The sequence below is a fragment of the Oncorhynchus tshawytscha genome, linkage group LG22 (genome assembly GCF_018296145.1).
Source record: "Oncorhynchus tshawytscha isolate Ot180627B linkage group LG22, Otsh_v2.0, whole genome shotgun sequence".
Classification (NCBI taxonomy): domain Eukaryota; kingdom Metazoa; phylum Chordata; class Actinopteri; order Salmoniformes; family Salmonidae; genus Oncorhynchus; species Oncorhynchus tshawytscha.
The window spans coordinates 30,598,979-30,626,701 of record NC_056450.1 but is presented as its reverse complement, the minus strand read 5'-3'; the positions used below and the strand labels follow the sequence as shown (position 1 = coordinate 30,626,701).

General features: G+C 43.8%; 1 protein-coding gene across 3 annotated transcripts in view; it reads left to right on the top strand.

The window, feature by feature from the left end:
• The window catches only part of LOC112248014 (zinc finger and BTB domain-containing protein 46), a 130,329-nt gene that overhangs the window by 95,699 nt on the left and 6,907 nt on the right, over positions 1 to 27,723 (top strand). The window contains exons 4-7 of one of the 3 annotated variants that reach the window (XM_042304065.1): positions 3,188 to 3,472; positions 13,538 to 13,875; positions 17,196 to 17,229; positions 17,514 to 18,629. In XM_042304065.1, the coding sequence (XP_042159999.1) occupies positions 3,188 to 3,472; positions 13,538 to 13,875; positions 17,196 to 17,229; positions 17,514 to 18,247 (1,391 nt within the window). In that variant the 3' untranslated portion in view covers positions 18,248 to 18,629. Of the gene's footprint in view, positions 1 to 3,187; positions 3,473 to 13,537; positions 13,876 to 17,195; positions 17,230 to 17,513; positions 18,630 to 26,003; positions 26,180 to 27,648; positions 27,718 to 27,723 lie in introns of those variants that run through there. The other 2 variants (XM_042304067.1, XM_042304066.1) reach the window with 2 other exon arrangements.

Here is a 27,723-nt window from a genome sequence, read left to right as displayed (position 1 = left end):
ACATCAAATCAAATCAAATCAAATTTTATTTGTCACATACACATGGTTAGCAGATGTTAATGCGAGTGTAGCGAAATGCTTGTGCTTCTAGTTCCGACAATGCAGTAATAACGAGCAAGTAATCTAACTAACAATTCCCCAAAAAAACTACTGTCATACACAGTGTAAGGGGATAAAGAATATGTACATAAGGATATATGAATGAGTGATGGTACAGAGCAGCATAGGCAAGATACAGTAGATGATATCGAGTACAGTATATACATATGAGATAAGTATGTAAACCAAGTGGCATAGTTAAAGTGGCTAGTGATACATGTATTACATAAGGATGCAGTCGATGATATAGAGTACAGTATCAACGTATGCATATGAGATGAACAATGTAGGGTAAGTAACATTATATAAGGTAGCATTGTTTAAAGTGGCTAGTGATATATTTACATAATTTCCCATCAATTCCCATGATTAAAGTGGCTGGAGTAGAGTCAGTGTCATTGACAGTGTGTTGGCAGTAGCCACTCAATGTTAGTGGTGGCTGTTTAACAGTCTGATGGCCTTGAGATAGAAGCTGTTTTTCAGTCTCTCGGTCCCAGCTTTGATGCACCTGTACTGACCTCGCCTTCTGGATGGCAGCGGGGTGAACAGGCAGTGGCTCGGGTGGTTGATGTCCTTGATGATCTTTATGGCCTTCCTGTAGCATCGGGTGGTGTAGGTGTCCTGGAGGGCAGGTAGTTTGCCCCCGGTGATGCGTTGTGCAGACCTCACTACCCTCTGGAGAGCCTTACGGTTGAGGGCGGTGCAGTTGCCATACCAGGCGGTGATACAGCCCGCCAGGATGCTCTCGATTGATGCTCTCGACATTGCACATAGTGGTCTACACAACAGACATGAAATGTGATGAATGTCAAATATTCACAACATCAACGCATGTTAAGATATATGCATTTAATTACATGCAATGTTTTTCCACAGGGTGAGTGATTTCACCACTCCATTATTCTGAGTTTCCCCAAAGTATGTTTTAATGCACCATCCTGTACAGCAGGGATGGACAGCTGCAGTCCTCGGAGGCCTGATTGGTGTCACATTTTCAGTGGTGGAAAGTAATTAAGTAAAAATACTTTAAAATACTACTTAAGTCATTTTTTGGGTATCTGTACTTTACTATTCATATTTTTTACAATTATTACTTTTACTTCACTACATTCCTAAATAAAATGTGGTACTATTTTCTCCATACATTTTCCCTGACTCCCAAAAGTACTCGCTACATTTTGAATGCTTAGCAGGACAGGAAAATGGTCCAATTCACACACTTATCAAGAGAACATCCCTGGTCATCCCTACTGCCTCTGATCTGGCAGACTTACTAACACATGCTTAGTTTGTTAATGATGTCTGAGGGATGGAGCCCCTAGCTATATTGTGCCATCTTGTTTGCTTAGTATAAGGAATGTGAAATTATTTTCACTTTTACTTTTACTTTTGATACTTAAGTATATTTTAGCAATTACATTTACTGTTGATACTTCAGTATATTTCAAACCAAATACTTGGTCTTTTACTCAAGTAGTATTTTACTGGGTGACTTTCACTTTTACTTGAGTCATTTTCTATGAAGGTATCTTTTACTTTTCCACCCCTGTACAGTTCTGCTCCAGCCTCAGCTAACACACCTGCCTCCAATAATCACCTAATCATGATCTTCAGGTTAGAATGCAGTTTGTTTAATCAGCTCTGTTTGCTAGGGATGGAGAAGAAGAGTGACACCATTCAGGCCCTGGAGGACTGGAGTTGCCCACTCCTGCTCTACAGTCATGTCACCATGAACCTCTGCACTCGCTGGCAACAACTGACAAAAAGTCAAACCAATTACATGTGCGCTTTCGATATGCCTACTTTCTTTCAAGACAGCCAGTATCGGCCGCCATATTGGGCTGCAACTACCCACTGCTCTCATCTGTCCCATTTCTCACTAACAGATCTGAAAACAAAGGAATATCGGTCATCCGTACAGCGCATTCAGAAAGTATTCAGACCATTAGCCTTTTCCACATTTTCTTACATTACAGCCTTATTCTAAAATTGATTCAATTATCAATCTACACACATAATGACAAAGCAAAAATAGTTTTTTAGAAATGTTTGCAAATGTTAATAAAAAAAACGGAAATCTAAAAGTATTCAGACCCTTTACTCAGTACTTTGTTGATGTACCTTTGGCAGTGATTACAGCCTTGAGTCTTCTTGAATGTGATGCTACAAGCTTGGCACACCTGTACTCATTCTTCACTGCAGATCCTCTCAAGCTCTGTCAGGTTGGATGGGGAGCGTTGCTGCACAGCTATTTTCAGGTCTCTCCAGAGATGTGCCTTTTACTGAGGAGGGGCTTCCGTCTGCCCATGCTACCGTAAAGGCATGATTGGTGGCGTCCTGCAGAGATGGTTGTCCTTCTGGAAGGTTCTCGCATCTCCACAGAGGAACGCTGACTCAAGAGTCTTGGTGGTTCCAAATGTATTCCATTTAAGAATGATGGTGGCTACTGTGTACTTGGGGACCTTCAAGGCTGCAGACATGTTCTGGTACCCTTCCCCAGTACCGTTTCTCGACACAATCCTGTCTCGGAGCTCTACGGACAATTCCTTCGACCTAATGGCTTGGTTTTTGCTCTGACATGCACTGTCAACTGTGGGACCTTATATAGACAGGTGTGTGCCTTTCCAAATCATGTCCAATCAAATAAATGTATCACAGGTGAATTCCAATCTAGTTGTAGAAACATCTCAAGGATGATCAATGGAAACAGGATGCACATGAGCTCAATTTCGAGTCTCATAGCAAAGGGTCTGAATACTTATGTAAATAAGGTATTTCTGTTTTTATATTGTGTGTAGATTGATGAGGGAAAAAATCTGTTTAATCAATTTTAGAACAAGGCTGTAACGTAACAAAATGTAGAAAGAGGGAATGGGTCTGAACACTGTACACTATATTTTTGGGGGGCAAGTCTATGGTAAAGTGCTTTAGTGTACTCATTTTAAACATGTGTCATTGGTTTGATATCTTACATGGTTTATGTTGTCATATGTGTAAAGTATCATTTTGTGCCTTTCAACATAACTAATAAAGATCAATCAATCAAACTCAATCAACCAATGAATGAATGATTCCTCTCTGTCTCCAGGTGCAGATGTGACAGAGCCCAACAGCTCAGACAGTCGCGGAGAACGTCTCGACTTCTTCCTCAAACAGGAAGAAGCTCTGACAATGGGCGAGGCCAACTTCCTGGCTGCCAGCGAATCAGATGGCGCAGGAGGCGGGACCGGGGGTGGGACTACACCATCGGTAGCCAATCTGAGGGCAGCATTGATGAGTAAAAACAGCCTGCTTTCGCTACGGGCTGAGATGCTGGGGGACGATAACCCTGTACTGTTTGAATTCATGCCCAAAGGAGGACACTCCCTTTCACGTAAGTTACTGTTATAGTATGTTACACACACACACACACACACACACACACACACACACACACACACACACACACACACACACACACACACACACACACACACACACACACACACACACACACACACACACATACACACACACACACACACTTCAACAGCACTTAACTGCTGTTTGAGTGTCAAACAATACCACTGCTACAGAATCATCATTCTCTCATTGGCTTTTGTGAATTTAGTTTTGGTGTGTGCAGGTGTGCGTGTCTATTGCATGCTGTGTGTGTGTGTGTGTGTGTGTGTGTGTGTGTGTGTTCAGTATGTAACAGGTCTGTGTGATGGTGCAAGAGAGGATTACTCAGTTGTGACTCAGTGAGAGAACATTGTGCTGGGATGGCTCCCGGGTGTGTGAGAAAATGTTTCCTGGATTTCTTTGCCGAAGTGTGTGTGTCAGTGTGTGTGTGGTTTCATAAAACAGGGTTTAGCCATGTTCATCTGTGTGTATGAGTGATTGAATGATGTATTGTGCATGGGTGCATGTGGGTGTGTGTCTGAGGCCTTGAGGATGGCCTTCCATACCTTCCCTCTATCTTGGTGTAAATATAGCAGGATGCTAGCCATTGGAATAATAAAATACCAAAAGTATGTGGACACTTGCTTGTCGAACATCTCATACTAAAATCATGGTCATTAATATGGAGTTGGTCCCCCCTTTGCTGCTATAACAGCCTCTTCTACTCTTCTGGGAAGGCTTTCCACTAGATGTAGGAACGTTGCTGCTATAACAGCCTCCACTCTTCTGGGAAGGCTTTCCACTAGATGTAGGAACGTTGCTGCTATAACAGCCTCCACTCTTCTGGGAAGGCTTTCCACTAGATGTTGGAACGTTGCTGCTATAACAGCCTCCACTCTTCTGGGAAGGCTTTCCACTAGATGTTGGAACGTTGCTGCGGGGACTTGCTTCAGTTCAACCACAAGAGCATTAGTGAGGTCAAGTACTGATGTTGGGCGATTAGGCCTGGCTCGCAATCGGCATTCCAATTCATCCCAAAGGTCTTCGATGGGGTTGAGGTCAGGGCTCTGTGCAGGCCAGTCAAGGTCTTCCACAGTGATTTCGACAAACCATTTCTGTATGGACCTCTCTTTGTGCACAGGGACATTGTCATGCTGAAACAGGAAAGGGCCTTCCCCAAACTGTTGCCACAAAGTTGGAAGCACATAATTGTCTAGAATGTCATTGTATGCGGTAGCGTTAAGATTTCCCTTCACTGGAACTAAGCGGCCTAGCCCAAACCATGAACGACAGCCCCAGACCGTTATTCCTCCTCCACCAAACTTTACAGTTGGCATAATGCATTTGGGCAGGTAGTGTTCACTGGCATCTGCCAGAGAGCGCGTTTCCACTGCTCCAGAGTCCAATGGCGGTGAGCTTTACACCACTGTGCGGTTGCTCGGCCATGGAAACCCATTTCATGATGCTCCCGACGAACAGTTATTATGCTGACGTTGCTTCCAGAGGCAGTTTAGAACTCGGTAGTGAGTGTTCCAACCGAGGACAGACCATTTTTACTCTCTACGCACTTCAGCACTCAGCGGTTCCGTTCTTCCAGCTTGTGTGGTCTACCACTTCGCGGCTGAGTTGTTGTTTCTCCTAGACTTTTCCACTTCACAATCACACCACTTACAGTTGACCAGGGCAGCTCTAGCAGGGCAGAAATTGGACAAACTGACTTGTAAAGGTGGCATCTTATGACGATGCCATGTTGAAAGTTACTGTGCTCTATAGTAAGGCCATTCTACTATAAATGTTTGTCTATGGAGATTGTTTGGCTGTGTGCTCGATTTTATACACCTGTCAGCAACGGGTGTGGCTGAAAGAGACAAATCCACTCATTTGAAGGGGTGTCCACATACTGCTGTATATAGTGTCTCTCCCAGTGTGTATTTATGTGTTTGTGTGTGTGTGTGTGTGTGTGTGTGTGTGTGTGAGGGTGAGAGTGCATGCATGTGTGTGTGTTTAATTTCTCTTTGCTTTCTTTGGCTGGTAATTGTCTTCTTTGTGCTGAGTTGTGTTTGTCTGTGTTTGAGGGAGATGGAGAAAGAGTCCAACTCTAAACCTGGTCATGCCCTTTTAGCTTAGCCCTGCTCTGATACAATAGGGCTGGAGACTAGGGCTTTGACTGAGTGGACCCCACACACACACACACACACACACACACACACACACACACACACACACACACACACACACACACACACACACACACACACACACACACACACAAACCCTCTGTTGGCTTTAAGTGAAGAGATTGAGGCGCTGTCACAGCAGGCACGCTGCCTCTCATTTGACCTGCCCCTACTGAGGGGCCTCTATCATACACACACACACACACACACACACGCACACACACGCACACACACACACACACACACACGCACACACACACACACACACACACACACACACACACACACACACACAAACCCTCTGTTGGCTTTAAGTGAAGAGATTGAGGCGCTGTCACAGCAGGCACGCTGCCTCTCATTTGACCTGCCCCTACTGAGGGGCCTCTATCATACACACACACACACACACACACACACACACACACACACACACGCACACGCACACGCACACAAACACTTAACACAGATCCTTGAGTAATGATATGAGTAGAATTCAAAGAATGTTATCAGTACCATTTCGGCCTTCTGAAATGTGTCTTATGTGCCTAGTAATTTATGATATGTTTAAACATGCCTCCTTATTTGAGTGTCAGCACATTGTGAACCAATGGCCAAACACAGCTTGAAAGCACCACACAATAGGGTGGTTTTGAGAGATGCCTTTCGGGATGGCCAACCAATCCCTCCACTGAGGTTTTCACTCTCTCTTTAAAAGAGAGATGAAAATAAACAAGCATTATGTTCTTCAGAGCACTGAGGGAAGGACAAGCCTAGTGAGTTTGACGTATTGCTGCTTTCTCCCCTCAGTACAACCTACCCTCTATCCCTCCCCCAAGTTCTCCTTCACACTCCCTTCTTCTGTCTCTCCTACGACCCCTTCCTCACCCCTTCCCTCTTTTACAGTCTCCTCTTCTTCCCTCCCTCTCTCATTCCTTCAACCTGCCTCTCCATAACACCTCCCCACCTCTCCACCTCTTTAACTTCAAAGCATAGTTATTTAAATCTTTGGGAAAGTATTGATTTATCGAACAGAGTAGTAGGGCGAGGTCACCTGCCACATTTCACCAGCCATTGCTGCCATTATCACAATTGTGTGTGTGTTTGTGTGTGTATGTGTATGTGTGTGTGTGTGTGTTTGTGTGTGTATGTGTGTGTGTGTGTGTGTGTGTATACTAGTTTTCCTACACGATCAGGACTGCAATGTCCTAATAATTCACCCAATAGTCCTGTAAAGGTAGGAACATTTTGAAGGGCGTGGCTCCTAATCGGCGAGGGGTCTTTCTGAGGCTCCGTATCTTTGAGTGAGCAAATTCTTGCAGTATCTCGCGAGAATTTGGGACTTCACAAATGTTCTCGTGCAGAAACCTGATTAGATATATAGCTAGTTAAACCAGAGTTAAAAGCCAAAAAGATTATATTCACAATGTCACTAAGCAAAAAACAATCAAAATGACAATATCCATTCAAATGTCAAAACATGATTTTGTCATGAGTTCAGTATTATTTACTTGATTTTGCAGACCCACTACTATGGTGTATCGTCATTAGCTAGCTAGCTAATGTTAACAAAGGACACCAGCAGTATGATCTCTATCATTGAATCTCTTGATCCTCTCCCTGAGAATACTTTGTTCGTTATTTTTGATGTTGAGTCGTTATACACTAATATTCCACACGATGGCAGTATTGAAGCCGATGGCAGTATTTTCTTTTGTTATGTTACCCAAATGAACAACCCTCAAGTGCATGCATTAGAACATTGGCTGAAATGGTACTCACAAATAATGATTTCATATTTCAAAACTATTTCTTTATCCAAATGAAGGGTACTGCTATGGGACCCCCTATGGCTCCTAACTTTGCAAATGTGTATGCAGGTTACATGGAGAAACAGTCAATTCTCAATCCTCTCAGCAACAAACATTTTTGGGAAACGGTACATTGATGATATTTTGGTTTTATGGAGGGTGATACAAAACAGCTCCAGGCATTCCATTCTTCTTACCTCTTGTTCTGAGCACCTGAGATTCACTATGCAATCTGACACACAACAAGTTTCCTGGATCTTTTGATTCTGTGTGAGGATAATGTTCTACACGCAGATATTTACAGGAAACCCACTGATTGTAACAGTTTGTTGAGGGTTGATCGCTGTCACCCACTTCCTTTGAACAACTGTTTGCCCTACAGCCAATTCTGTCCAATCAAAATCATTTGCAAAAAACAATCAGATTTCCTCAGAACCATGGCTGTGATGCAAAGAAAATTCAAGGAAAGTGGGTACAAAAATGGTCAGATTTGCCATTGAGAAAATACAAAACAAATCAAGACATGATCTCTTTCAAGGAAAGTCTCGCAGAAAGAAGTATTGTTGCGTTCTCACTACGCGCTATTCAATGTGCTCTGAACAATTGAAGGGAATTGTTCACAAACATGTGTAATATGTTTCCGGACCCTTCCTTGGTCGTGCTTTCATAGATGAACTGGTAACCTCTGATTTACCATCCCAAAATACCCAAAATACCCAAAATACCCAGCACAACGTCTCCTTGCGGCAGATGGAAACTACAAGTGTAATGGCTGCGCTCAATGCAATGGCACTTACCAATGTAGATCCTTCAAACACCCCCAAACAGGCAAACAGATCCCAATCAAAGGTGTTATCACGTGTTCCACTAAGGCAGTTATTTATCTTATAACTTGTCCTTGTGGTAAAAATGATGTGGGCAAAATGAAGAGCAAACTAAAAGTAAGAATCTCTGTGCATCGTAGCACCATTAGGTGGAAAAACTCCAAGTACCCATCTGCAGCCCACTTTTTGGAAGTGAACCACTCTATGTTGTTCCTTTGCTATATCGGCATAAAACACATCACCCTCCCTAGGAGAGGGGGTGACCTTGACAATTGGCTGTTAAAACGAGAGGCTGCCTGGATCTTTAATTTAAAGTCCCTTGCTCCCTTCGAGGTCTCAATGTAGACTTTGATCTGAAGCCATTCTTGTGATTCTTGTGTTTTTGTCATCTATTGTAAATAATGTTTGTAGGCCTATGCAGCCAAGTTGTATCTAGGATCATATGTTATCCATTCATGCTTTTTACATGTTCTATTTCTATCTGTAAATCAACCAATGAAATCAAGCCACAGCTGGCCATGATTATAGACACCTGTGTGTGTCCTTTCAAACTCTATATAAATTAGTGACCCGCATTGTTACTCAATATACCCTGATGAAGACAGCTTGACTATGGAAACAGTGGTTCTTAAATGATTGCATCTGAGTTCCTAGAGTGTGAGGCCCTCCTTTTATTTTTCAAACTCCGCTAGCCAGCACCTCGCCTAAACAAGTGTGCGTGTCTTCCGCCCTCGGCTACTGTGAGAATACTTGATGATTGTTGATGGAAACAGCGGTTTGTTTCAAATGATTTGGTTTTCAGCCTTCCCCAAACCATATCCCTAAGCTTAATCACTCAGAATGAACACTTAAACACTTAACCCTTTGAGTTGTTTCTGGTTTAACCCTCCGTGTCTGGTGATCTCTTAAGTAGGGACACTTGACAAGTAGGGACACATGACAAGTAGGGACACTTGACAAGTAGGGACACATGACAAGTAGGGACACATGACAAGTAGGGACACTTGACAAGTAGGGACACATGACAAGTAGGGGAACTTGACAAGTAGGGACACATGACAAATAGGGACACATGACAAGTAGGGACACTTGACAAGTAGGGACACATGACAAGTAGGGGAACTTGACAAGTAGGGACACATGACAAATAGGGACACATGACAAGTAGGGACACTTGTTGACTTGACATCCTTGCTAAAGTGCTGATTTAGGAACCCCTTTGCCCTTTAACCTCTTGACAGCTGAAGGGTCAGTTTAGCCGGACCTTGGTCACATGTAAGCACGAACACCAGGCACATGTAATGCTATACTGTAATGGAAAACTGTCAATTATAAATGTTTTACTGCATCATACTCTAAATGATGGTGCATTGTGGGGACAAAATGTGGGTGGCGTAGAATTTCTGTATTTCGAATGGCACTGTAATTCCACCCAACAGAATACAGTACTGTACCATAGCTTTGGAGCACCAAAAAACCTTTTGATCACTAGTGGGTGTATGGTATTGTTGTTTCTCTCATTACCATATTTTGAGGCGTACCTTGTAAGAGGCTATATTTGTTGAGTGAGAATGCTGTAAGCCTTTGTTAAGGCCTCTAGAAGTGCAAGTGATACAAAACAAATGTTCATTAATGTGCTGTAATGTTTGTCAACACTTTACTTAGCAGCCAATCTGCTTGTACCAATACCTTGTAATTACAGTAAACTACTGTAATATACAAACGCCTCCCCTTAACAAATTTAATTCACCCATTCATTCATTCATTCCGATTATGGTAGCATTGACTTTTTTACAGTATAAAACAGTACATTTTACGGAACTGTACTGTATGTCATTACACAGTACTTGCTTTGATGCCGTATTTATGTTACAGTAGGTGTACTGTAATATGAAATACAGAATTTTACTTGTGAGATGCTGTCAAAATCACGCTAACCCCTTCACAATGTATAATTCACCTTCTGGAAAAATGGAAATTCTGTGTGTTAATTCTGTAAATATATCACCTTACTTAGCAGTTTTAGGTACCAGTGTTGTTTAACTTACAATCCCCAAACACACGTGGAATAATTATCTAGAAAGCACGTGGTAACATAGTAATTACAGAATACTGTGCTAATATCTAGTTACAATAGTAGTGCATTGCACTATACTGTATATGTCCCATATCAAACCCTTCTAGCTAGTCCTTTGTGATGTACTTAACTGTATTGTGGGGGGAAACGTTGGATCTTTTCTGGGAATTAGGAATTAGTAGTTAGAGGCCCACGTTTGCTGCCTTTGTGTCCCTTTTCTACCCCTTGACCCTTGACCCTTGCCCCAGTCAACCACCCTTCTTCTTCAACCCTTCTGCTTCACACCTGGGTTCAAATACTATTTGCTGTATTTCAATTACTTTCAGATACATTTCAGATACATATTTGAAAAATAAATATAAAAATTAACAATAAATATGAACATTTATATTTGAAATACAAATATTTAAATACACATGTGTTTTAACGAGAAGGGTGTAATTGCAAACTGCAATAATGGGTGCCTTCTGATATCGGGCATTTCTTGATATCAAGTCACATCCACTACTGCTCACCATTGTTCCGTGGCCGTATGTTTCACGCCGGGGACAACAGTTGTTGACAACTGTAGCATTGTAGCTAAACCTAACTATTTTCCTAACCTTTGTCCTCAGTCTCCTAACCTGCCACGCTAATTCACCTAACCTGCCAGGTTAGTTATCTTAGCCTGCTATATAATCAAATCATCTGTGTCGAGAAACCATCAGTCTCATAACACCGGAACTGACCAATGGTAGGTATCAATAAGCTTTTCCTGATATCAGGGAACACCCATGAATTCTGATCTTCTATTACACCACATTCATTTCAACCCTGGTCTGATCTGCTTCATGTCTCTGTCTCTGTCTCTGTCTCTGTCTCTGTCTCTGTCTCTGTCTCTTTCTCTCTTGTGCTCTGTCTCTCTCTCTCTCTGTCTCGCTCACTCTGTCTCTTTCGCTCTCTTGCTCTCTTGCTCTCTCGTTTCTCGTTCTCGCTCTCTCATCCCTTCCTCCTACCATTTCACCCCACTTTTCTCCTCCCCTACTGACAATGCCTGGGGTAGGGCGGAAATGGAGAGTGTGTGTATGTGTGTATGTGTGTGTCTACAGTAAGTGGGAGTGGAGGGAGCGGCAGTTGAACATTCCAGGAATCTGTCCATGGTGGAGCCTCATGGTTTTGTGATTGTGTCCGCTGAGGAGAGGAGAAGAGAGGAAGGGATGTCTAACCCACTGCATAACTCTAGAGACATTCCCTGAAAAACTGCCTACACACACACACACACACACACACACACACACACACACACACACACACACACTCACACACACGCACACATACACACAGCAACACATTTATAAATTAACACCAGATGGAGTTTCTTGACATTTTCAGAAATGTTGGTCAATTTGATTTTTATTGTTTAAATAAATTATGAAAGAGATTGGTGTTTTTTTTCTCACTATTTAATCATGACATGTATTTGTTTGAAATCTATCACTTGATGGTTTCATTACAGAGAGACAAATAATGTTTTTTTAAACTCTATATATCCACCTCACTCTCAGAGAAATAAGTAGTACTGCTAGGTTTTACACAGTCAAATATAACAAATAAGTACATTTTTAATAAAGTACTGTACAAATGATACATTTGTGACATACATTTATCTCTTTTTTTTTAAATGAATCAAGTAATATGAGATCTGTATGTAAAACATCTACATTTAGTCATTTAGTAGATGCTCTTATCCAGAGTGATTTACAGTTCATTCATCTGAAGATATCTAGGTGAGCCAATCACGTATCACAGTCAAATATACAGGATACGTACGTTCCATTCTAGCTAAACAATGGATATAGTGTTTTGAAACAAAAGCACATTTAATACACCTAAAATCTATGAATAAAAAATCTGAGAACAGTAATATTTTACACACACATGAAGGTACCCATAAGAAATCATTTCTGGTGAAAAAACACAAATGTGAAAAATTGGTGGATACAGCATTTTGGAAAGAAACTCTTCTTATACACAGTATTCCCTATTTCCCATCCCAACACACAAATATTAACAGTTTTCTACACATTCAGTTTAAAGCTCCTTGACACTACACACACACACACACACACACACACACACACACACACACACACACACACACACACACACACACACACACACACACACACACACACACACACACACACACATACACACACTTTATTTTACATTGCACCAGGATCTCTATGGAAGTGTTACCTTGGATACACCTACAGTGTATATGTGTGAATGTGTGGGTGAGTGATATGGTATGTTCAATGTGTTAATCAGTTGTCTGCTACACTCTCATATACTGAATGTTAGTGAGCCAGCCAGGTAACCCGTGATGCAAGTCCGTATTAAACGTCAGTGCTGTTACCTTTAAGTAGGTTTTGGTTTTGCTAGGGTGTTGTGGACATGGATGGCGGATGGGGAAGCATCTGCCTCTCGTGCCAAAGTTTGCATGTTCAAATCCAGCGATAGATAGTTGATTTTGAGATTTATCCCAAACCTTAACCATTACCTTAACCATTCAGAGTTAATGCCTAACCTTAAAAATGTGGAGATAATGCCTAAAGTTAACTTTAAACGCTTTGAAATATTATGTTTGGAACAACTTAAAAATTGTGCGCTTGAGAAACATGGATGAACGTGTAATTCTGATGTGAGACTGTGAGAGCTGGTTGAAGGAGCAGGGTGTTTTCCTGATTAGACCTACCTTCGCTACGGTTCTCTCCCTAAAATGGATGCTCTCATAGACAGCTGCTCTAATTCAGTATTTTATATTCGACAATACAAGATCCTCATTCGTCTTCTCAAACATCGCACAAGCACACACACGTCCATCCTCTCTGCGTGCACGTGGGTGGAAGGAGAAGGAGAGGATGAACGAAAAAAGAGAGAGAAAAGAGAGTACCAGAGAGTACTCCTAAACCTTTCCTCCTTGCTGGCAGAGGAGAGGAGAGCAAGTCTTTTTGTTCGTTCCTCCTCCTCTCCTCTCCTTTTATCTGCGTCGGGTTAGCCGTGGCGCTGCAGCTGTCTCAGTGTGCCCCCTTGCCCCCTCTCTCTCTGTGCTGCTGTTGTGTGGACGCAGACAGATGGTTGCAGTTTGTCCTGAGTGGGTGGGTGAGCCTCGTTTCCTGTGCTCCTCAGGCCTCCACCACCTCCACCACCAGCAGCAGCACCTCCGAAGTGCAACAATCCGGCCAGGGGCCACAACAGGGGCCACATTTGATAGCAAACAAGGAGCTGCTTCCTTCTCCTCCCCCTCTCCTCTTCCACTTCTCCTCCCACCTCCTCTTCCACCACCCCCGCCATCCTTCCTCCGTCCGCCCACACTCCCCCTGCAGCCCTCTGAGGCCGGGCCCCTGATGGCCCCTGAATTGCGGGCTGGGGGACCCAGCGCAGCACTCCACTCACGCTCAGAGGAGCTGGCTATGAATGTAGAAGAGAATCCTGAGGGTCCCGAGCCCTCTGAACCCCCACCAGAGGTAAGCAGAAACATCCATGTTCACCCCGGGTGGAAGTTGGCCCTTAAGACACTGATCTAGGATCAGTTTATCCTCACTATATTATAACCTTAACAATGAGGAGGAGGAATGTAAACCTGACTTGAAATCAGTGTCCAGGGGCAACTTCATCCTACTCCTTCTGTTTTATACCCTGGCAGTAGGGGTGGGGTTGGTGGGGGTTGTATACCCCTGGGGGTCATATCTCCCTCCACAGCCCTCCACAGCCCCTCTAGTGTAGTGTCTTTGTTCACCCTATTCTAGCTGACTGTGGAATCTGTTGTGTTTCCTGTTCTTATTACTTGTGTTATTACCGGTGATATCTATTTGTCTGTCCAACCTGTCTGTCCAACCTGTCTGTCCAACCTGTCTGTCCAACCTGTCTGTCTAACCTGTCTGTCCAACCTGTCTGTCTAACCTGTCTGTCCAACCTGTCTGTCCAACCTGTCTGTCCAACCTGTCTGTCCAACATGTCTGTCCAACCTGTCTGTCCAACCTGTCTGTCTGTCCAACCTGTCTGTCCAACCTGTCTGTCCAACCTGTCTGTCTAACCTGTCTGTCTAACCTGTCTGTCCAACCTGTCTGTCTAACCTGTCTGTCTAACCTGTCTGTCTAACCTTGGCTGTGTGTCTTTGTTCCTTTCTCATTTCCTCTGGGTGTTTTTTCATGATTTTATTACCTTTAAATTCTATGATTTTTCCTATGCACAATGTCTTAACAAAATCCCATAGACTACATCTAGAACCCGAGATTGCAAACATCTAGTTTAGAGTTGATGGGAAGTAGTTAGCAGTGATAATATATGTAATGTTAGGGGTCTGGTGAAACAATGTGGTCCTACAGATGCTTTTACATAACAGAGAGGTTTCAGGACTGAATAGAATCAATATCGCTAGACAATAAGAGGGTCAAGAAATTACCTTCTCCATTCTGCCACTGTGGGTGTGTGAGGGTGGGTGGATGGGCATGTGCGTGTGCGCGTGTGTGTGTGTGTGTATGTGTGTGTGTAGGAGCAGCAATTGGTTTCAGTGGACTTCCCTCCCTACAAGGCTCTTTATCTCTGTGGACAAGCCATCTGTTTGCCCAGACCATGGTGTTCTGTTCTTCAAGGAGGGAGGGATGGTTAGGGTAGGTGGAGGAGGAGGGGTAGGCTTTAGTTTGGGGATGAACACACACACCCATAGGGAGGGGTCGTTGAACAAACAAAAGCTAATCTGTAAACCCCAGCCAGAGATACGAATCCAGAGATACAAATAAATATTGAATACCTTATTGTCTTGTCTTCGCCCCCCCCCCGTCTCTTTCTATGTCTCTCTCGTTCTCTCGCTCTCCATTTCTCTCTCTCTCTTTATCCTAATTTCTCTCTCTCCCTCCACCTGTTACTTTACAGTAAAAAGAGTAATGGGTGATTGTGTTGCAATTCCACAAAGACCACAGACTACAGCCCTCAGATCAGACCACTCACTACAGCCCTTAGATCAGACCACACACTACATCCCTTAGATCAGACCACACACTAGAGCCCTTAGATCAGACCACACACTACAGCCCTTAGATCAGACCACACACTACAGCCCTTAGATCAGACCACACACTAGATCAGACCACAGCCCTTAGATCAGACACACACACTAGATCAGCACCTACAGCCCTATAGCCAGATCAGACCACACACTACATCCCTTAGATCAGACCACACTGACCACACACTACAGCCCATAGATCAGACCACACACTAGAGCCCTTAGATCAGACCACACACTACATCCCTTAGATCAGACCGCACTGACCACACACTACAGCCCATAGATCAGACCACACACTAGAGCCCTTAGATCAGACCACACACTACAGCCCTTAGATCAGGCCACAGTGACCACACACTACAGCCCTTAGATCAGACCACACACTACAGCCCTTAGATCAGACCACACACTAGAGCCCTTAGATCAAACCACACACTACAGCCCTTACATCAGACCACACACTACAGCCCTCAGATCAGACCACACACTACAGCCCTTAGATCAGACCACACACTACAGCCCCCTCAGATCAGACCACACACTACAGCCCTCAGATCAGACCACACATCAGACCACACACTACAGCCCAAGCCCTTAGATCAGACCACACACTACAGCCCTTAGATCAGTCCACACACCACAGCCCTTAGATCAGACCACACACCTACAGCCCTTAGATCAGACCACAGCCCTACAGCCCACTACAGATCAGACCACACACTACAGCCCTTAGATCAGACCACACACTACAGCCCTTAGATCAGACCACACACTACAGCCCTTAGATCAGACCACACACTACAGCCCTTAGATCAGACCACACACTACAGCCCTTAGATCAGACCACCACTACAGCCCTTAGATACAGCCACTTAGATCAGACCACACACTACAGCCCTTAGATCAGACCACACACTACAGACCACTACAGCCCTTAGATCAGACCACACACTACAGCCCTTAGATCAGACCACACACTACAGCCCTTAGATCAGGCCACAGTGACCACACACTACAGCCCTTAGATCAGACCACACACTACAGATCAGACACACACAGCCCTACAGCCCTTAGATCAGACCACACACTACAGCCCTTAGATCAGACCACACACTACAGCCCTTAGATCAGACCACACACTACAGCCCTTAGATCAGACCACACACTACAGCCCTTAGATCAGACCACACACTAGAGCCCTTAGATCAGACCACACACTACAGCCCTCAGATCAGACCACACACTACAGCCCTTAGATCAGACCACACCCAAACACTGATCTCTTTTTCATCTCTGTTTCTAATTATGTGTTTGTTTATTTGAGTTATTAATCCATTAACCATTTTTTTGCTTTCTGACTTTTTCTCTCTTTAACACTTTGTCTTCTTTTTATGTGCCTTTTGTTTATTCAACTATGTGTGAATGGTGTGTGTGTGTGTGTGTGTGTGTGTGTGTGTGTGTGTGTGTGTGTGTGTGTGTGTGTGTGTGTGTGTGTGTGTGTGTGTGTGTGTGTGTGTGTGTGTGTGTGTGTGTGTGTGTGAATATTGTGTTTGTGTGTGTGAATATTGTGTGTGTGTGTGTGTGAATGTTGTGTGTGTGTGTGTCTGTCTGTCTGTGTGTGTGTGTGTGTGTCTGTGTGTGTGTGTGTCTCTCTCTTTCTGTGTGAGTGTGTTCACAGCTTGCCTTACCTTGCCTGCATGCCCAAAGAATATTCATCCATACATTACATTGGAGCCAGGGTATTTGTGTGTGTTAACTGTGCATCCTGTGTTGCAGGATGAAGAAGATTCTAAGCAGGGATACAACACAGGTAAGTATGGGGCCTAGAATGGGTTAATTTTAGATAGCATATACATGATCAATTCCTTAGACCATATTTCACCACTGTCACAGTATAGGTAGGAATGATTTTTCTGATACATGACATAAGTGGTGGTCGTTCTCACCTCTTTATCTCTCATTCTCTTTCCTTCCCACACTCTTTCTTTACTCTCTCTCCTCCTCTTTCCCTCCTGCCCCCTCCTCTCTTCCCCCTATTCTCATTCTCCCCTCCTCCTCCTCCCTCTCTCACCTTCTTCTGCTCCTCTCTCTCAGTTCTGGAGTGTGGTCCATCTCCCATGGAGAGGGATCAGATGGCTGAAGGGAGGCATGGTGTGTCCAGGGTGGACGTGTCAGCAGGTAGGGGGAGTGGGGCCTTGTCGGGGCCTGCTTGGCCACAGGAGCTGGCCTGCTCCCTGTGCAAACGGCTGTTCAGCAGCCTGGAGCATCTCAGGGAGCACGAGTACCGCCACACCCTGTCTCTCACGGCCCTCTCCCTGGACTGGCCTGACCCGCAAGGCCCCTTAGCCGACCACCACCACAACCAGACTCAAGCCTACTCTCAGTCTCTCTATTGCCTCCCGGTGGCCGAGCATTTTCCACCACGGTACCTCTGCTCCCAGTGTCCAGCCACCTTCACGCTCAAGTCCAATGCAGACCGGCATGAGAAGACCATCCACTTCAAGAGGAAGCTGATGCAGTGCACCTACTGTCTGAAACAGTTCAGAGACCGTACTGATCTACACAGACACCTCTCCTCCGTACACTCCAGAGAGAGAGGCCACTCTTGCCCAGCCTGTGCCAAGGCATTCAGTACCCAAAAGAACCTGGCCACGCACGTCAAGGTGTGCTACCAGCTGGGGGTAGAGTCAGAGTCAGGGAGAGGGGTCGGCATGGGAGTGGGGCAGGGTGGGGTTACTGAGAGACTGTGGGGCTTGCATCATGAGATGAAGGTAGACGCCCATAGCAACCATAATAATCATCATCACCATGTGAATGTGGTCGATTGAGCATGGATGCATACAGAGATATAGAGAGTAGACACACACACACACACACACACACACAAAGACATTATACCCATGTCGATGAATGACCTGTGGTCTCATTGCACTGAAGAGGATCACTTCCTCCCTAAACCGGTATCTCTCTTCCCATTGGATGAGAGTAGATCTGAGTGGGCCCAATTGGGGTTATATGTAAGAGCACTTATATATTTTCTACAACCGGTGTAATATTTGTACATTTATAAGATTAATTAAAGAGTGATCTTTCATAAAAAGTTTGGTTTTTACATACACTACATCACCAAAAGTATGTGGACACCTGCTCGTCAAACATCTCATTCCAAAATAATGGCCATTAATATGGAGTTTGTCACCCCTTTGCTGCTATAACAGCCTCCACTTTTCTGGGAAGTCTTTCAAATAGATGTTGGAACATTACTGTGGGGACCTGCTTCCATTCAGCCACTAGAGCATTAGTGAGTTCGGGCACTGATGTTTGGCGATTAGGCCTGGCTCGCAGTCAGCATTCCAATTAATCCCAAAGGTGTTTGATAGAGTTGAGGTCAGGGCTCTGTGCAGGCCAGTCAAGGTCTTCCATGGCGATCTCAACAAGACATTTCTGTATGGACTTCTCTTTGTGCACGGGGGTATTGTCATGCTGAAACTAGAAAGGGCCTTCCCCAAACTGTTGCAACAAAGTTGGATACACATAATCGTCTAGAATGTCATTGTATGCTGTAGCATTAAATTTCCCTTCACCGGAACTAAGGGGTCTAGCCTGAACCATGAAAAACAGCCCCAGACCATTATTCCTCATCCACTGAACTTTACAGTTAGCGCTATGCATTCAGGAAGGTAACGTTCTCCTGGCATTCGTTAAACCCAGATTTGTCCTTCGGACTGGTGATGGTGAAGCTTGATTCATCACTCCAGAGAATGTGTCTACTGCTCCAGAGTCCAATGGCGGCGAGCTTTACACCACTCCAGCCAACGCTTGGCAATGCACATGGTGATCTTAGGTTTGTCTGTGGCTGCTCGGCCATGGAAACCCATTTCACGAAGCTTCCGACGAACAGTTCTTGTGCTTCCAGAGGCAGTTTGGAACTCGGTAGTGAGTGTTGCAACCGAGGACAGACCATTTTTGCGCACTCTGCGCTTCAGCACTCGGCGGTCCTGTTCTGTCAGCTTGTGTGGCCTACCACATGGTGGCTGAGCCGTTGTTGTTCCTAGACATTTCCACTTCACAATAACAGCACTTACAGTTGACCGGGGCAGCAGGGCAGAAATTTGATGAACTGACTTGTTGGAAAGGTGGCATCCTATGACGGTGCCCCGTTGAAAGTCACTGAGCTCTTCAGTAAGGCCATTCTATTGACAATGTTTGTCTGTGGAGATTACATGGCTGTGTGCTCCTGTCAGCGACAGGTGTGGCTGAAATAGCCGAATCCACTAATTTGAAGGCATGTCCACATACTTTTGTAAATGCTGTACAGTGTATGTAGGCGGCGGCCTATATTTTGAAGAAGCCTTTAGGCATCTTTTTAAAAACCACAATTGCTATGCAAAGTGACCAGTGAAAATGTACTGTAACGGCTCACCTGAGTTCCAGCTTTGTTTTATTATGTATCAATATGTGTTTGTTTGTCTGTCTGTTTGTCATTCTGTACAGCTGTCACTTGCTTATGGAGTGCATTGATTGAATGATCAAATCACATCAAAATCAAATCAAATTTATTTATATAGCCCTTCGTACATCAGCTGATATCTCAAAGTGCTGTACAGAAACCCAGCCTAAAACCCCAAACAGCAAGCAATGCAGGTGTAGAAGCACGGTGGCTAGGAAAAACTCCCTAGAAAGGGGTGCTCATATCACATTGTTGGTGCTGTTGTTGGAAATAGCTCTGGGTAGAATCAGGTCTAGAATCAGCTTACCTTTGTTAAATCCTCATCGTAACCATCAGGGGGAAAGCACAAAACTGACCTTAGAGTGTATAGCGAAACCTTTTTTCTTCTACTTGGGTTCTTGTGGTGTTTATTCTATCCCCCAGCCCCCTGTCTCCCTCTTTGTCGCCAGCTGAAGCTCTCTTCTCCATATTAGGAAGGGAGATTTGGATCTCCTACTCTTTACATACCACTAAAACTGCTCATAAACTGACCCCTAGTCACCACACATCAGCACCACCTGCAGGTAATCATATGTACTACACATTCCCTGTCAGCGTTGATTCTGTACACTAACATCAGAGGTCTGTTCTGGGAGCGGAGTGCCCTAACCCTATCCAGTCTGAAACAATGCTACAATAATCTGTTTTTAACCTTCAAATCAGGAAGTGTCATTGAGATAACACATGTCAGATGTAAAACCAGAGGCCTATAATAAGTTCACATGTGACACATACAACAGCCCTGAGAGGGTACCGTTCATGCAAATGGTTTTGCACTGAATTATGCCTCGTTGGATTTGAGAAAAGGTATTGATCTATGTTTCTGCACACGGAGTTCCTCTCCTTTATCTGTTTTGATAAAGCTTTTTGGGCTTCCGAGTGGCGCAGCGGTCTAAGGCCCTGCATCTCAGTGCTAGAGGCATCACTACAGACCCTGGTTTGATTCTAGGCTTTATCACAACTGGCCGAGATCATGGAGTCACATAGGGCACAGTTGTTAGGGGAGTGTTTGGCCGAGCGTCGTCCGGGTTAAAGGAGGGTTTGGCCGAGCGTCGTCCGGGTTAAAGGAGGGTTTGGCCGAGTGTTGTCCGGGTTAAAGGAGTGTTTGGCCGAGCGTCGGCCGGGTTAAAGGAGTGTTTGGCCGAGGTAGGCCTTCATTGTAAATAAGAATTTGTTCTTAACTGACTTGCCAAGGTAAATTAAGGTTAAATAAAAAATAAATGATATGCAGGAAGTTGACTGGTGAAAACAGGTGTCTGTGAAGGGCATTTGACATGTTTTCCTACATCCTTCCTGTGTTGTTTTTAGATCAGTGGAGATGAAAGGAGTACCAAGCCACTTAAAACAATACAGACATGCTAACGGGCGGGTTGGGGTGGGGTTAGAGTTGTTTCAAGTTCCTTTCTCTCTGTGCGCTGACCCAAATCCTCCTAACCCCCTCTATAAGCCCAGCTGATGGAGAATAGTAATTGGCTCTTCTCAGCTCCAGCCCTCACTGACCTACGACCCCTCCTTGGGACGACCCCTTCTTGGGTTAACGTTGGGGTGGCAGGTAGCCTAGTGGTTAGGATGTTGGACTAGTAACCGAAAGGTTGCAAGATCGAATCCCTGAGATGACAAGGTAAAAATCTCTCATTCTGCCCCTGAACAAGGCAGTTAACCCACTGTTCCTAGGCCGTCATTGAAAATAAGAATTTGTTCTTAACTGACTTGCCTAGTTAAATGAAGGTAAAGGGTAGGGACATCCCAAGAATCCCAGATAACACTAACATAAGAGCAAGTAGGCAGAGGAGGGCCATGACTTCTCTGTCGTCATAGGAACAAGTGGAAAGTCTGGGAGGAAGGGGGAGGATTGGAGAGGGAGGATTGGAGAGGGAGGGGGAGGATTGGAGGGGGAGGATTGGAGAGGGAGGATTGGAGCGGAAGGGGGAGGATTGGAGCGGAAGGGGGAGGATTGGAGCGGAAGGGGAGGATTGGAGAGGGAGGGGAGGATTGGAGAGGGAGGGGGAGGATTGGAGAGGGAGGGGGAGGATTGGAGAGGGATGGGTGGAAAAAGGAGTGGAAAGAGAGAGAGACAGTGACAGCGAGAAGATGGGGGAGGGAGATAGGAGGTTAGATGGTGTTGTCTGAGAGGTTCAGAGTGTCCATTGTAACATAGTCACAGTCTATGGTTGATATACTGTTTGAATTAGTGTAGGGCTACAGACAGGGAGTAATGGTTGTGGATGGCAGGGTGGGACTAGGAACTAGGACAAACATATCACTTACTGTATCTTAAATGGAATTCCTTATAGACTGTTTGTCTTCCTCCTGCTTGTTACTGCATGAAAACAAGGTGCGTTGAATGCGTTTTGCATGTATAATTTGGTCATTGGATTGATGCTATTTCAGTAACTGAATTATAGAACCACAAAGCTCTCTCTCTCTTTCTTTCTCTGGCGGTCCTTAAGGATACACTTGTCACAGTGTTTGAGTGGTCTGACTAAAATGCTGTCTTGCCACAAACGTTATTCTCTGAAAGCTAGGACTCCTAAAATAGGAATTAGAATACTAGAATACCTCCACTTCCTCATTCTGTATATTTTTCTGTCTGTTTGATGTGACTGTAGTACAGTTGCATAGGGAAGTTAGCTGTAACGTCTTGTTTTTCTGGAAGTACATCAACCAATTAACCAATCAACCAACCACTCATTCAATCAAATTTGGATTTCTACTTTTTACAAATGCAGCTGACCCAAAAAGCAAGCCGGGTGTCAAACCCCGAAGATCAGTGACAATCTAAAGCTGTGTTTGTCAGTCTAGGTCAATGTTTGTCCTGTCTGTGCCCATACCCTTCCATGGAACCTTATACAGATCCTATTCAATGATCAAATTATTTCAATTCCTAATTCTATGCCTCAACCATTATGACTGGGGGGTCATTTGAGATGTGTCCCATATGTCGTTTTGGTGTTTTCCACATAACCAGGTATGAGAACAGACCAACATGTTAAGTGGAACTTGTCATCTTGTTTAAGGAACTTGTCCCTGAGCTGGCCTCAGAGAGAATGAATGTTCTGGCCTATGGTCAAACAGGAAAGCAGGCTAGGCTTCTCTCATGTGAACCAGACTGGTTAGGAGACATTTTTAAAAAGAGCCAATGAGGTGGATTTCGGTTGCAATATTGGGATTTTCTTTAGTAAATTCTTAGAGCAAAAATACAATGCATTTTAGACTGTATTTTTTGTCTTTTAATTCCAAATATCAAAGATCGATATGTATTTGTGTAATGTTTCTAGGGTAGTTTGTATTCTGTAATCAATAAACTGTGAACGAAAACCCATTGGGAGGTTGATTATTTTGTTGTTGTGTTTGTGTGTTATACTTATGGAGAAATACACAGTACACACATACTATATAAAATAATGCATTTTATACAATTACTTTTTCCTTTCCTAAATTGTCTAACCAGGTACAAAATATGTATCTGCATACTGTATGAGTATGGAAAAAGCATTATTTTAGTTGTAGGTATAGACTACATTCTCACTTCAATTCCCCCTACCATGATTCCACATTGGCAGAGTGAGTCAGGTTGAATAATCAATCTGCGTCTTTTGACTTGAGGACATTTTGTGCAAAACTCCCATTGACACATATGCAGGATCTGTATGAAATTTCGAGTTACGCCCATGTTTCCCAACCAAGTTGGGCATAACAGTGTGAGGCTGGATGAGGTGTTGTATTCATACTCTCCATTCTGACTCCCTGAGCCTTTCTAATCCACATTCTGTTTATGTCAGGTGAACAGCCTGTTTGTCATGTTGATTGGGGTTTCTTCTCAACCAATCTATTAAGCTTCTTGCCCTGCCACATATAGTCAAAGTCCGGATAAGACACACACACACACACACACACACACACACACACACACACACACACACACACACACACACACACACACACACACACATACACACAGGCGTCCACGCACGCACACACAGATGTCTGCTTGAGCACCTACTTAACCTTTTGTCCAGACTTTGATCTGATGGGCTTAGTGGAGGCTGTAAAAGCTGAATTACAGCAGTGTGGTTTTACAGTCCTGTTTACACTATGCGATCGTAGGGTTGCAAAATTCCAGGAACTTTCAACATGGCAACCCTGTGTTTGTGCTGTCCTTCTTTTACCTGACTTCCCCTCTGTGAATATCCAGCAAGTCCTCGACCTCAGGTGTGTTGATCTCATTAGTACCTGACTGCTCCTGTGGTTTACCTGTTACTCTAAATCATGTTGCGATGTGGAGATATCATGTAAGAGATCATCAACGAGGGGCTATGCATTCTCTGGAAAATAATGCACAATGTGCAAGGTGTGCTTTTAGCAGAGTGGAGCTAAAGAATAAGAATGTTTTGTCATACCCATTGTATACGGTCTGATATACCACAGCTGTCATCCAATCAGCATTCAGGGCTCCAACCACCCAGTTTATAAAGCCAATTATTAACTGGGTGGTTTGAGCCCTGAATGCTGCTTATCTGAAAGCTGTTGTATATCAGACCATATAATACTATGGTTATGACAAACATTTATTTTTATAGTTCTAATAAGGTTGGTAACCAGTTTATAATAGCAATAAGGCCCGAGGGGGTGTGGTATATGGCCAATATACCACGGCTAAGGGCTGTTTCCAGGCACTCTGCTTTGCGTTGGGTGTAAGAACAGCCCTTAGCCGTGGTATATTGGCCATATACCACACCCCCTCGGGCCTTATTGCTTAATTATCCAAACCCTGCTGTGTCGTAATCTCTCTCCATCCTCTCTCCCCCTTTTACCTGACTTCACCTTTGTACGTATTTAGCTCTTCCTCGTTTTTATCTGACCTCACCTGTGTGTATTGATCCCTGCCTAATTCACCCTGAGTTGATCTATTATGTAATATGGATATGTAAATCTATTGTAGGCCTTTATCCAAGCGTTACCGTGTCTAATGTAATGTCTCTCTACCTCTACTTGAGATGTATTCTTTGTGTGATCCAATAGACTAGATCCTGAATAAAGAGAGACCTCTTCTACAGGGAGTAAACAGGATATTGATATCTTGAGTTTTTTGTTTATTCATACCTTCCTATTTAGACAGACTAGTTGCTAGGGAAAATTTGACTGACATTTAGGTGGGCATCGGGGTTGTTAAGACCATAGAATTAGAATTTAGAATACTGGAATGGACATGAACCTTCTTATGATGGGATGAAGGTCAGCCATTGTGATCAGGGAGTTGGTCAACCATGGTTGTGATAATATATTGTGTGATAATATATTCTGTAAAATAATGAATTTGAACAATTTATCTGCATTGTATGTTTGTTAGCTAGCTAGCCAACCCGTTTTAGAGAAATTATTCCATACATTTTTTTCAAATTAACTGCCAATATCCCAACATTCCATTCAAACAATGCAGTCAATCCACAGCCATACACTTTCTGGAATCAGTTGATGATAGGACTTAGACAAGTTGTAAATGCAACAAGTACTGATATTGCATCTTGTAAAACAGGTTGTTTGGATCCTGGATGCTGATTGGACAAGCAGTGTTCCAAGCCGTGCTGTATTGGCCATCACAGGCACACTATGCCTGCTAACAGTTCCACCTGAAAGTGATCACTGCGTCTCCATAAGAATATCATGTTGCTTTCCGAATCATCTCTTGTATTTATCTAAACTCACACATTATTTCCACTTGCTTCCAGCCTAGCATTTAGTTTGGTATAAGTGGGGTTCATATAAGCCTCGCCATCTGCCTGACCTCGGAAACAATGTTTCACTTTTGAATTTTGATCTCTGTAATCTTGTAAACCTTTGATCAATTTAACCTGTCACTCAAATTGCACATCTAACTGATGTAGACATTTTAAACCTTTTGAATGAACTTTAAATAAACAACTCTGCCAAGTCACATTGCCTTTAACTCTCTCTCTCTCTCTCTTTCACTCTCACTCTCACACTCCCTCACTCTCTCTCACACTCTCTCACTCTCTCTCACACTCTCTCACTCTCTCTCTCTCTCTCTCTCTCTCTCTCTCTCTCTCTCTCTCTCTCTCTCTCTCTCTTCACAGTGAATGACTTCACAGTGATCCGTAAGAAGTTTAAGTGCCCCTACTGTAGTTTCTCTGCCATGCACCAGTGTATCCTGAAGAGGCACATGCGTTCCCACACGGGCGAGAGGCCCTACCCCTGTGAGATCTGTGGCAAGAAGTTCACCAGGAGAGAGCACATGAAGAGACACACACTGGTGAGTACAGTGCAGTAGCAGACAGTTGCCACCGGGGTGCAGCAGTGAGCTGAGTCATGCACTTGCCCTGCTGTTCGCTGTAGCACCTTTCCTATAGTCAAATTACCTAGTGGACTCATGAGTGGAATATATATATTTTTCATAATTAATTAACATGATTTCAAAAACGCGCCCAAAATCCGATGTTACTACGTCCAACAGTTTTATATTTTAGTCTTCTGTGATGTATATAAAGTGTAATATTGGGTTGCAAACTCAAAATGTAATACATTTCAACTCCATATCTGACATGGTACAGGTGTCTTCTTTTTTTAAGCCCATAACCATGTGTGTGAGGTGTGTACCTTTGTTTCAAAGTATACTGAACAAAACAATATAAATGCAACATGGAACTATTTCAAACATTTTACTGAGTTACCGTTCATTTAAGGAAATCAGTCAATTGAAATAAATTCATTAGGCCCTGGGTGGGCCTTGCAGGGCCTTTTATTGTCCCCGGCACAAGGTGCACCTGTGTAATGATCATGCTGTTTAATCAGCTTGTCAGGTGGGTGGGTTATCTTGGCTAACAAGGCCGTAAACACCTTTTTTGTGATTTTTGGGGGCAATTTTTTATTTTAGCTCATGAAACAAGGGACGAACACTTTACATGTTGCGTTTATATTTTTGTGCAGTGTAGATTTGTTTGACTACGAAGAAACACACTGTGACCCTGATTTAGCCCACTGCAGTAATTAAGGCAGCGCAGATAGGCCATGGTCTAGGATCAGTTCATCCTCTCTTAATACTAACTATACGCATGTGAGGGGAACCTTGTGGGGACACACAATTCACAACCTTAACCTTAACCCAAAAACCTAACCCTCCTCCTAAATCTAACCCTAAAACTAATCCTTGCTCCTTACCCTAGCCCTAAGCCTAAAACTAATCCTAGCTCCTAACCCTAAGCCTAAACCTAATTCGAACCCTAACACTAATTCTAACCTGAACCCTAAACCCCCTAGAAATAGCATTTGATCATGTGGGGACCAAGAAAATGTCCTCAGCTGGTCAAATTGTTGTTTGTTTACAATTATTGTGGGGACTTCTGGTCCCCACATGTATAGTTAAACACATCCAAACACACATGCTGTAAATCTGGATAGGCCACAGAAATGAACATCTGATGAAAGCCAGAGCAGTGCAGGATGTACTAGCACTCAGCTGCTGTTCTGTGCTGGGGGAGAGGAGTTCAGAGAGCAGAGAAATGTCCACTATAAGACTACAGGCCAGCCCAGGAGGAGTCAGGAAGAGACGAGAGGGGAAGAGGGGGGAGGGTTAATTAAGGGCTTAGCTTTGAGTTCTCATAGTTTTGCAATGCCGGGGAATTCCGTCTAGAGAGTCTTCGGCCAACATCTGTGCTGATATGTTTGTATCTCTCCTCCAGGTTCACGGTAAAGATAAGAAGTATGTGTGTATCTCTCCTGCAGGTCCACAGTAAAGATAAGAAGTATGTGTGTATCTCTCCTGCAGGTCCACAGTAAAGATAAGAAGTATGTGTGTAT